Source organism: Plectropomus leopardus, chromosome 14 (assembly GCF_008729295.1).
Source record: "Plectropomus leopardus isolate mb chromosome 14, YSFRI_Pleo_2.0, whole genome shotgun sequence".
Taxonomy (NCBI): Eukaryota; Metazoa; Chordata; class Actinopteri; order Perciformes; family Serranidae; genus Plectropomus; species Plectropomus leopardus.
In genome coordinates this window covers 20,140,610-20,152,999 of record NC_056476.1, presented here as the reverse complement: position 1 = coordinate 20,152,999, position 12,390 = coordinate 20,140,610, and the positions used below count along the sequence as shown (strand labels likewise).

Below are 12,390 nucleotides of genomic sequence, written 5' to 3'. Positions count from 1 at the left end.
TAATTGTAGCCAAACTGTCTGCTGCAGAAGCCCTGGTTCTCTTCAACTTCTCCTTGTTTTAATAAATACATTTGAGAGCAGATTCTCAAGGTCAGCCCAGGAAGGCTGGATTGGAATTTCATTTTCATTGCCAAGTCAAGACAAAACTTCAACTAAAAGGCTGAAAATGTGCTTCTTTAGCATAGTGAGATAAATGTATTCATCCGATAAGGGAGCAGGGTTTCAGTATTACCCTGAATGTGGCCCAACCTGAAAGGAACTCATCTCTCAGCCGAGTCCTTGAAGTGTGCTGCCACCTGCTGATGTATCCGCAACACTTGAAGTAACCTTTTGGCTAATTGGCTGATTTTCATTCAGACACCGAGTCCTGCATTATTCAACACTTATGTTACTGGACCCCTTAATTGTTCAAAATACATAATGACTGTAGTAAAGATGCACTGAAGAGATCTGAACATTTAACTGTTTACAAAAGAGTTCAAGTTTATTTCAGTTACTTTTGGGATGCAATACATATATACATGAAAACATTTGGATCACATAAAAAAAAAAAAAAATCACAGGTATAAAATGCAGTCTTAGTAATATCATGTAAGGCAACTACATATATTCAAGCATAAACTTCTGATTCCTCCAAGAGTTCCTTCACGTTGAGCAGCTGCAGCACAGTACTTCGTCATATTGCCCACTGTAGCTGTGGAACAAAGAGAAAATATCACATTACAATTATTTAGCAAACAGTTAAAAACACATCTTTTATTGATTTGACGCATATTGTGAGCAGTTTGTGTTTCAGAGTCTTATCTGAGGCGTGACCTGGTTATTGAATCACCAACTCTGAATAATGCTGCATTCACATGAAATCAGGGAGATGGTAGATGGCAAACCAAACATCATCAAGGCCCGCACAGAAAACTGGCAGTACAACAAAAGACGGCATTGCCATTCAAAGTCAAAGAATTTTAACTTTTTTCCATCCCAGGCACAGTTTGGGTTGGCTGCAGATTTCCTTGATGCAGCAAAGATTATACAAAGCTCAAGAAACAGGAAAAAAAATACAAGCACACCATGTTTTAAGGACTGGATTGATCTCCTGAATGCTGAAGACTCATATGAGTTACTGCTTGCCAAAGGAGGATTGAGAGTCAAGATTCATTGAAATGTTTGGTTGTTTCAGAAGATTTATTGATAGAAAGCCACAGAAGTATGTCAGGTGGAGTGTTGTGTGCTGTTGGGAGTGGAGGTGGGGTCTTTTAATTGTCATGCTGTGCTGTTGTTTTTTTGTTTCTGTTTGTTTTGTGGATTTTGTTGCCTGCAGACTACTGCATGAAAGCTTGTTTTGTACTATGTTGCGGGCTGTTTGAGAAAAATGGAAAAAAAAAATGAAATGATGAAAATGAACTTTGACATTCTCTGCAATCAAATTTATAACCGGGTGTCGCATAACTCTTGTGCACAAGGGGAAAACTGGGCAATTACTAGTCATTACTAGAAAAAATACTTAATATAATAAAGACAAACTAATCCAGTCTATTTGATCCCATTCTTTGTAAACAACATGTCATCACCATTGCAACATATCGTGATGCATGCTGCGTTTTACCCTCCTGCCACACTGTCTGACTTTGTTTGTTTAATGTGTTGTCCATGTGCCATCTATCGGCTGTGTGATTGCATGTGAACGCAGCATAATGGCTGACCTCTTCTAACACCTTAGCAACCGCCACAAAACATGATGCGCAAAGCCAACAAGGTCTATAAACACAAACATGTTGCACTCCAGAACTCTCAGATCAGACACTGGTCTCCTAACTGTGCCCATAATAACTAGTAAATCTGGTGAGGGCGCCCTACTTTATGTCATTTTGTGTGTAAAGCACATTGAGGTTACATTGTATGAAATGTGCTATATAAATAAAGTTGACTTGACCACTGCAAAGCTTGCGTTTAATGGAATGGTGAACCTTTAGTGAACGAGGCTTATATTTCAAGCAATGATGATGGAAAGCTATCCTGCACATTTTCACATGAATAACTTAAGAGAAACTATTCTCTAACAGATTGCCTGTCGGATAAAAATAAATCTTGTACCAAAGCCTGCTCCAAGAAGTTTGAGTTCTTTAAAGCATCAAATACTCACCCCCTGTTGACTTGAAAGGTGGCTGCAAAAGTGCGTAGTTGCTTCTTCATACTCGAAAGATGAATAAGCAGCTTTCCTTCCTTTTTTCCATTGCTTTCTGGTGTACTAACATCCAGCAAATTCACTTTTAGAGCTCTGTTTGCAACTTAGTGGCATTCCAGCCAAAACTGATTAAAAACCACACAAAGTTTAGGGTTGAGCCGGGTCATGGTTTTGGCTTGTCTACGGGTTTATTCACGCACCGAAGCCGATTTTCTTTTTGTCAAATGCAATAAATCTACAGGAGTTTTTTGGGCCAGTGGCATTGATGCACACAACCCTACAGTACTGCAGTCTGTACTCAGTCTGCACCCACAGTACGAGCACAGGAAGAATGCCTTTAACAGAACAGATGAGAAACAGCTTGCACCCCACACCTTGTATAAACATGTCTTTAATCCTGAAGCTAGTGATTTTCCAAGTGACACCTAATTAACCTCAACGTGCACAGTCTCTCAGTTTAAAGGGGTCTAATGATACTTTGAAGCTGGCACGACTAGAAAAAAAAAAGAAGAAGAAGAAAAAACACTGCAGCTGGATCGCAGCAAGGGATGCAATGAACTGTCTTTACAGCCCTATTTTCCTGCCCACACTTGCTGAATACAGGTATTGCATTTTAATGAGTCACAACATTAATGCATGTGTGGAAGAGGCATGGCTTTGCAGACACGCCTAATTATTCAAATTTAAACTATAGAAATTTTAAGTTGTATCTATTTTAAGTGACAAAAAAAAATGCCACTGTCACAATTAGCCGTTTATGAGGAGAACCAATTATAACAAAGTAGATCCTGCTGGTTCTCTTTAAACGTGGACTTACTCTATGATGGTGCAGACAGAGCAGCAGAGGCTGGAGCAGCTGGAGCACTGTCGGGTACAGGAGGAACAGGCGAGACGGTCACATTGAGAGCATGGTGTTCTGGACCCCTGGCTCTTCTGACACACACAGCAGCCTGCAGGAGCTGCTGGTGCACCTACACATAAAGCACACATACATCCCGAAAAAGAAAAGTGACCAAACGGAGCATCCAAATCTGTTACAACTCTGACATCTGCTGGTGAAAAGCATGAAATGAACTACACAGTAGATTTTGGAATCCGAAGTGGCTCCTTGTACTCTGGCCCATTTTTTAAGTGTTTCCTTGTGGAATTTTATACTAAAAATACTATAAGGTACCCACTTGGATTTTTCTAACTCAGCCTGGCAAAGCCTTGTTACAGCTTAAGTTGATTTTTTTTAACAGGGTAAAAGATCTGTGGATCTGTGTTTTGTACACCTTCACTTAAAATGAACTGCTTTAGGAAGGGATCGCCCCGGGACCAGTACAGACAGGAGGAATGATTACGGTGATGTTTAACTCTTCCAATGTACGTTAGGTGTAATGAATGCCACTTGAGTGTCAACATGGTGACATCACACTCCCGCTTTTGGGAGTGACCTTTACTTTGGCTAAAGGGAAACAATTGAGCCATTTTCTTTCTTTTTTCTTTTTTAATAGATTATTTTTATTAGCTTTTATGGTCTTTATAGCCATGACAGCTATAGCGGAGAGGGAGCAAGAGAGAGCGAATGACCTGCAGCAAAGGGCCGAGGACGAAATCGAACCCGTTGCTGCTGCGGCAAAGACATAGCCTTTATACATGGGGCACCTGCTCTACCAGGCCAGATACTGGGCGCCCCGATTAAGCTATTTTCACTAGATTCGTGTTGTAAACCTCTTTTTGGATGCTGAAACCTTGACATGTATTGCAACATCTGCCCACAAACTACAGCTGCGATATGGAGATTTTTGTCTGGTGTTCACCTATTTACTTGACCGGCTCCCCGCAGACCAACTGTATCTCTACCCTGGGTATGTGAGTATTGTACTAAAATATATTTGAAAATGTGAACCTGTATATTATGTTAAATCTGCCACATGAATCAAATCAAAGAATCACAGCAAAATAACAAATTGAAGGTTTGGCGGAGACATATGAAACCATTTGCCAGTTATCTAGGAGAAGATTAAAAAAACCCACTTTATCAAGGTCATTCATAGATGTTTGTTTCTCATTTGAGCAGTTCATTTCATATGCAAAAGCTTTAGATGTTCATTCAATAATGGTTCCTTGTAATCCAATGTGGGACGGGCTAAATGATTTGTTGCGACACAAAAATAATGAATTAATATGCTAAGTATATTTGTGATGATCTTGGTCGAACTTGTACTCTAAACTGGGGTTTAACAATATCTGTCCTTGTTGAGCTACAGGATTTCCACTCTGTCAGCTGTTAGACAGTAAATACAATCTTTACTCTACACGGTTGACTATTTTAATGTGAATATTCATGTGGACCTCTGAATGCACCCTCAGGTTTGAACTTTGTAAGGTCTTGATTGAAAATAAGCAGGTTAAACAAGTGAGTAAACAAGTACTCCAAAAAATCTACTTCCACAGGTTGTGTCAGAGTACTTTAGAGGACTAAGCTATTGCTCTTACATCAGCAGATGTCACTGTTCTCACATGTTTGGACTTTGTTTACTATTTTAGTGTCAACCCTACTGGGGCTTTCTGTTTCAGTGACTACCATTTAGCCTGTCACAGACTGTAGGAGTTGCCCAAATCTAGTCTGGGGGTTAGGATAAGCTAATGTACTGTGATACCTTACAGAGGACAATAATAAGAAATAAATGGGTGAAAAGACTGGCTACTGTCTTCAGTCAATTGTTGAAGAAGGTGCATGCATGGCAACTGGTGCTTAGGAAACATAGTAGAGATCGGGGATGTAAGGATACATCGATTTGCGTCCAAGTGCACCTCCTTCCTAAACATTTAACAGCTGTCTAGCAGCAGGCACATAATGAGAAGCATAAAAAAATACAAAGTATAACTAATTATATTGTGGCTTTGTGATATTTGCAAATATATTGTCAGAGATATCAATATAATATAGTGTCATATTGAAACTTGTGATTTATCCCCACAATTAAGATGCTGTATTACATATTAGAATATATTTTTCATGCTGAGCCTTTCGGTGTCGCCATTTCTGTGCGCTCAAAATCTACCTAAACTGTAGTCATCCTTTCAGTAGTTCAGACTCACCTGGTGCAGGATTAGCTCTTGTCAGTCTCCCATCATGTCCAATCAGTGTCTGTCCTCTCAGCAGTGTCTGGTTGCTTACAGGTGTATCAGGTTGTCCAGTTTGCTGCGGGTCGGTGCATCTCTCCTCTCCAGTCCATATTTTGCCCATCACAGCTTTCGCACCGTTGAAGAGCAAGTTCTTTGTCTTTTCTATGAGGTAAAATAGAGCCAAAAGTGAAATCACATGTGACTAAGTCAGCTGACCGCCCCGGGGCGCCCGAGAAACTAGTGTTTACGAGACATCGAAACCAATCAGACAGCATTTTATCAACATCATTGTAGCTCAGAGGACAACTGTCACTACTGGCAAATAGACCATGAATACATATCTCATTTAACAATCGCTAAACTCTTGTTTTGCACGTGACAACAATAAACCCTTTAAGTTTTGACGTAAGCAGGATCCACTAAAGAGCTCACATTAGCTGTACACGACTAATTATTAAAAGAACATCGACAAAGGCACCAAAAGTGACCAATGCGACTGTTTTTAGGTTGTATACGTGAGTCTTAACCGACCGCTACGCAGACAAAACAACCAGCAAATGGGCGCATCGACGAAGCTAGCATTAGCTAACACCGTAACGCAATGATATAACGGGTCCTTACCGTAGATTTCTTGCCTGTATTTGTTCCCAAACACGCCGTAATTGTTCAGTTCCCGTTGTCCGACGTGTATTTTGTACTGAGAGGAGAAGGTTTCCGGGAAAGGACAAGCTCGTTTCGGCATTTTCTCAACGAAAAAAGTCCCGCCGTGTTATTACGGACCTCCACACTTCTTGCTTGTTGCGGGAAAATTGTAGCGAGACAGCAATGAGCCAATCACATTCATCCTTTATTGCCACGTGAGAGCTCAGAGCCAATCCCACAGCGGCGCTGCTGTCACGTGATTTTTGTTTCCACATTTACCTCGTCCTCACCGTGCTGCCTTCAAGGGCTGCACGATTTTTTTCATTTTGTGTTTACATTTCAACCTGTGAGAACGTGAAACACTTGAGTAAAAGTACACACATTAACATCACAACAACAAATCCGTGGAGGGAGTATTCAGAAACTTTACTTAAGTAAAAGTAGCTACTATTATCACACTGTAAAAAATACTCTGTTACAAAAAACATGCATTGAAAATTATACTTAAGTAAAACTAAGTATAATCAGGAACGTGTACTTAAAGTATCAAAGTACCAAAAGTACCAAATCCAGAAAAAACACCCCCAAAAAACATATTATTCAATATAAATTAAATGTTTATCAAATATACTTACCAATTATTTTTTTGTTAAAAACAGCAAATTGATTAATAAAAAATCACTAGTTTCAGGTGTACTTGTACTTGTGCGCAGTTTAAATTTCAACAAAGCCTCATGCATTTCTTATTGAAAAATCTTAATTTGTAAAGGCACTAGTAACTAAATCTTTCAGATAAATATAGTAAAGTAAAAAGTATTTTCCTCTGGAATGTAGTGGAATAGAAGTATAATGTGGCATGAAAAGAACAGACTCAAGTAAATTACAAGTAACTGAAATTCATACTCATGTACAGTACTTAAGTAAATGTACATAGTTACACTGCACTACTGCAACCAATGACAGGATGAAGAACTTCTCCAGATGTGTGAAATTCCAAATGCTCGCCTCTCTTTCCATCATATTGATGATGACTTAAGCAAGCAGATTAAGTTTTTTTTTCTCTTGATTCATTGACTTAAAGTTATCATTAATCCAAATACACACAACTCTAAACAGTTTATGGACAATTGCATCAGTCATTTATATTTTCATTAATCTGTTAACTTTTATTTGAAAACATTTGTGCTGGTATAATGACACATATACCTTATAATTAAATCTAATAGCCTATAAAAATGACAAGAATATTTAACTGCAAAAAACCCCAAAACATACCCATCACTGTTCAAAGGTGACATACATGTTTTATTTATTAAGTAATGGGGAGAAAATATGTTTAGATGATGAAAAGATGCCACGTCGTCTGTGATTCCATCAAGAGGAGATAAAGGTGTCCGTCTAGAACATCTGGATCATGCACTCTCTGGACTTTCCAACACCAACCCACTTGACTAAAAAGAGACAAACACAAATAGAAAGATAAGAAAAGTGTACAAAACTGCAGCAGTCACAACTATCCAGCCTAGGAAGGATTGTTTTGTTTTTTTTTTTGTTTTTTGAATTAATAGTGCCACCTAATGGATATCATGAAGTTTGTGCATTACTATTTATTTTGATTTGGAGGCCTTCAGGAAACATGTCGACTGTGTACTCTGCAAAGTAAAGATATGTAAGTTTCGTTTGTGTCAGACATACTGGGAACTCCAATGTGGTTCTCAATGAAGCGGATGTAGTTTTGTGCCTTGGCTGGGAGGTCGTTCCACTTCCTGGCTGCAGATGTGTCCGTCTTCCAACCAGGGAAGGTCTCATACTCAACCTCCACTTTGTGTAAAACGTCCATGTTAGCTGTTAATGAAATAAATCAATTATTACTTATCAATGTTATCCATCATCTAACAAAGCAGACAACTTTACAAAGTCTTCTTCTACATAGCGTTTCTTCTGCTAAATCACCTGGGAAATGGGGAATTCTCTTTCCGTTGAGTTTGTATGCGACTCCCACTTTAATTTCATCCAGCACATCCAGAATGTCGAGTTTTGTCAAAGCAATGCTGTAGGGAAGGTAACATCGGAGAACTTTTTAACATGTGCTGTTTAGAGCATGATTTATGATGGTGGAGGGGTGAAGAGTACGTTTGTAGGGTAAATGTGTGTCAATAGTCAAACATAACCACAAAAGAGCTGATGATTTGTTTAAAATGTTGTAATCACTCACGCGGTGAAACCATTAATCATATGAGCGTATCTGACGATGACAAGATCCAACCAGCCGCAACGTCGCTTCCTTCCTGTGGTTACACCGACTTCATGACCCCTTGTCTGCAGCAGCTCTCCTACTGGCTATAGTCAACAGGAAAAAAAGTTACTTTATTATTTTAGATTATTAGACGCCTGACTTTAAAGGGACAATCACCCTAAAATCACAAGTTATATTTTACCTCTTCCCTGTAGTGCTATTTAATATTAATATTGTTTTGGTGTGAGTTGTTGATGAGATATTGGCTTTAAGTTGCCTGCCTTCTCTCTGATCAATTTAACTAGATGGCACTCGGCTCAAAGCCCCAAACATGCATTAAGAAATCTCAACAGCAATGGCTCCTTCCAAGAATAGCAACCCGGCTACTCAAGGTGATCTGCAGACCTGGTTGTGAGCAGTTATGTGCAGGTTCTTTCAATGGAACTACAACCGCCAACTGAATCACCGTGCAGAAGGAAGTGTACATCTACTGCTAGTTCACTTAGCTCCATTGAATTAGATAAAATTACAATTCAGCTGAGGAGCATGGCATTTAGCCTAAGTTTACATCTCAAGCTGTCACGAGCACAAGCCTCTTGTCCATAAGAAGATGCACTCTTCCTTTTTTTATATCGAACTACACGCATCAGTTGTATCACAGGTGCAGAAGGAACCATGCATCTACTCAGGAACAAGAGGCTTGTGACACACTTCCAAGGTCTGTGTATAATCTTAAGTAACCAGGTCAGGATTTCTGGAAAGAGACACTGCTGTTGAGTTTTTCAGTTGTGGCTACTCATTTTTTGGTGCTTTGAGCAACACAAGCTGAGTGCCATTAAGTTCCTTTATATTCAAGAGAAGGCAGACATCTTTGTGGCTGATATCTCCAACCCTTTGTACTCAGACCAAAACAATTTAAACTGATAAATAGCATTATGGGTTGAGAGAAAAATCTGCTTTTTTGATTTTAAATAACATCAGGCATTTTATAATTCTCCAAGAAACTAAAAACTGAAATCAGTACACTTACAACACAGCTGAATACAATAAAATATCACATGGACTGGGGGAAGGGGGGTAAAGTTTTAACATCTTGACCTATGTCCCTATGCCCAGCTCCCGTGACAAGTAACATAACCCCGTCTAACACAGTAAATATATCCCGAACCCAGACTCTGGCCCTAAATTTATCCCTGTGAACATGTGACCTGCATAAGAGGTAAAGAGTATTTGAGCCAGTCTCTCACAAAATTTGACAGCTGCACTCGGCCAGAGAACACCCACTACTCCCCCGCCCCCCTGCCCTGCCGCCTGTGTGTCAGCCACATGATCACAAACAAACTGTACATGTCAAGCTCAATATCAGCGAGTTACATAACATGTCATGTGTTTCCTCTTCATACAATATGAAGGCTAAGAAAGCATGTGACATCACAGAGTCTACATGTCCCAGTAATCTTACTCATTTTTTAAAGTAACTCTTACATTCAGTTGTTCTGTAGGAAAGGCTCCGATTCCCACTCTGGTGGTGTAGGCCTTAGATACACCAAAAACATCACCAATATTCAGCGGAGGGATGCCGAGACCAGTGCACGCCCCGCCCACAGTGCAGTTTGATGATGTCACAAAAGGATATGTGCCTAAAGAGAAGATTTTCATATGTATCCATAGCATTGACTCCATCCCAGATCCTCCAAAATCACAGAACAAAATAAATATTATCACTAATAACCTTACCAAAGTCAATGTCGAGCAGAGCAGCATTGGCCCCTTCAACCAAAATCTTCTTTGGAGATCCATGAAGAGCTTCATACATGTAATAGACCCCGTCTCTCACCATCGGCCGCAATCTCTCAGCGTATTCCTGCATGATACAAGGAACACAAAAGATGAGTTGTGTTGTAACAATGCATCACTTCTGTAATTTCATCAATGTGCACCTTGAGTTTTCTCAGTTGGTCGTCAACGTCAACTGTCAAGGATGGATACATGGACTGATACTGGTGGACAAGGTTCTTGAATCTGAAAGAAAAAAATGAATTATGCCACAATTGCACATAATGATATTTGTGTTTGGCATGTTCCCACAATCCTTACTTCAAAGAAAAGTCCTTAAAGTCACCCAGGAGGTCACATACACGTAGGCCGGTGCGAGATGCCTTGCTGGAGTACGCAGGTCCAATCCCCTTCTTGGTTGTTCCAATGCTTATATTTTGGCACACAAAGAGAAAGATGTAACATAATGTATAAGATTAAAGTAGATTTTTAGTAAATGTCCTTACTTTTTTCCCTCTTGTGCTTGTCTCTCAGTTTCCTGTAAGCCATCCACAACCTGGTGGAAATCAAACACTGCAGAGAGACAGAAAGCAACTCAACCTTCACAATCTCTTGCTTATTTGAATGGTCAGACTATAATCAGTAATATATACTGTACATACCAAGGTGGGCTCTGTCTGAGACAATTAGTCTCTTCTCCCAGCCTTTCAGACCTGATCAGGAAATACAAATATGTGAGTATATGTACATGAATGTACACTAGCGCATGATGTGTGATTTTCTTAAAATACCTTTTTTATCATTTTTATCGCCCTCTTCAAACAAGCCGGGTAGATGTATAACCACTCCATTGCCTACAAGAGCAGAGGAAGATCAATATGTTGACTCACTTATAGTCTTATTAAACATGTGGCCTCTATAGAGCTGAATATTGAAGCAAATACCAATGAGCGATATGCTTTTGGTGTTGATGATTCCACTGGGGAGAAGGTGGAAGTCGTACTCTTTGCCATCCACAACCACCGTGTGTCCTGCATTGTTGCCCCCCTGTAAACCAAAGCAGGGTACATATATGTATACTGTCAAGTTTGAATGACAATGCAGTTAGATCCAGTATGGCGTGAACACCCAGGACCACCACATAAGACTCAGCCACATGCACACGTCTCCTCTGATTTTTGTGAGACAGCGATAAGCCACCCTCTTCCCGATTTCCAGCACCTATTTTAACAGACTTGGCTGGTGCTGGTGGACCCTCCGCTCCATTCCCTGCTGGTTAAATCCTGGCCTTCTCACATATCAAGCCACCCTGAGAATGTGACCTCTCTCTAGCCGGTGGGTGGGGCTCTCAAGCCTCCAGAACACAGGGTGCTAGTCCTGTCAGTGGAGCAAGTAGGACAACAAGTATAACACAGCAACTGCTGGCAGGCTTCACTGTGTGTGCTCGGTGTTGGTGTGACCTCTGGTTGTGTGTCCTGTGTGAGTGGACAGACACTGACCTGTCTGGACTTGTTTTTATTAGGATTTTTAATGCATTTTAAATTCAGTCTCTTTGAATGAGTGAGTCAGAGCAACCTCACCCTATAACTTTACAAGAATTAACAGAGAAATCATGCTTATAAATTGCACATGCACATGCTAGAATGATAGACATTTGGCATCTGCAAAATGTTTTGAAATTTGAGTTTAATAGCCTCAATTCCCCCGATGCAGCATTTAAATCATTGACTGCACCCCGATGAAACCACAGCACATGCCAAATGCGGTTTATTGTAAAAGCCAATAAGGTTTCCCAGCTAATAAATATTCCGTTAAGTATCGAAGAGGTTAAGTGTTTCCACTCTGAGCACCTGTTGCGCTTTAACACGCTGCCAGTTATTGACAGATCCCATTTTGAATTCAGAAGAAAAATGGCATTCAGCAACAACACATAGACACACCCCTGTGACAGCTCATCTGAAATCACGATTCCAAAGCATTTACCTGACATCTGCACACAATGTCCGCGTCAGTCGCCAGCAAGTCGACGACTTTCCCTTTGCCCTCGTCTCCCCACTGCGCGCCGAGCACCACCGTCACTTTGTTCCCCGCGTCGTTGCGCGATCGCTTCTGTCCAGCCGCGGCGGGTTGATTCATGTTTTTGTGGTCTTTTGCCGTCCAGGTGAGCGACATGATGGTGCTGGCTTTAGCCTGCCCGTCTCAAGAAGACTAAGCCGTCTCCCAAGAGTGGCATTGCCATATCTGTAACTCCATAGCCGATGATGTCAGAGCCAGACGCACAGGAGTGCGTGACTTGTCTCCAAGGCTGTTAAAGCAGCGAGAAAATAGCCTTTACACAGCGATCACAGCGATGAATGAAGGTACATTCACCTATTAAAGCCTATTATAACATTTATTCACTGTAGCTTGCATCATTCTATTTGATTATTCTTGCCTCGCC

General features: G+C 40.5%; 2 protein-coding genes across 2 annotated transcripts; both read right to left on the bottom strand.

Moving 5' to 3' along the window:
• Positions 1-465: 465 nt before the first annotated feature.
• On the bottom strand, positions 466-6,100 carry siva1 (SIVA1, apoptosis-inducing factor). Its single transcript, XM_042501476.1, has 4 exons — positions 5,918-6,100; positions 5,270-5,458; positions 3,000-3,153; positions 466-694 (listed from the first exon to the last, which is right to left on the bottom strand). Exons 1-4 carry the CDS (start codon positions 6,036-6,038, stop codon positions 646-648), a joined length of 513 nt encoding a protein of 170 aa, XP_042357410.1. The 5' UTR covers positions 6,039-6,100; the 3' UTR covers positions 466-645.
• A 1,122-nt stretch (positions 6,101-7,222) lies between these two features.
• adss1 (adenylosuccinate synthase 1) lies at positions 7,223-12,244 on the bottom strand. The gene is made up of 13 exons (XM_042500683.1): positions 11,934-12,244; positions 10,895-10,997; positions 10,742-10,804; positions 10,613-10,663; positions 10,457-10,523; positions 10,272-10,379; positions 10,115-10,196; positions 9,912-10,038; positions 9,660-9,814; positions 8,154-8,278; positions 7,892-7,989; positions 7,634-7,783; positions 7,223-7,389 (listed from the first exon to the last, which is right to left on the bottom strand). Exons 1-13 carry the CDS (start codon positions 12,120-12,122, stop codon positions 7,337-7,339), a joined length of 1,371 nt encoding a protein of 456 aa, XP_042356617.1. The 5' UTR covers positions 12,123-12,244; the 3' UTR covers positions 7,223-7,336.
• Between the last annotated feature and the right edge of the window lie 146 nt (positions 12,245-12,390).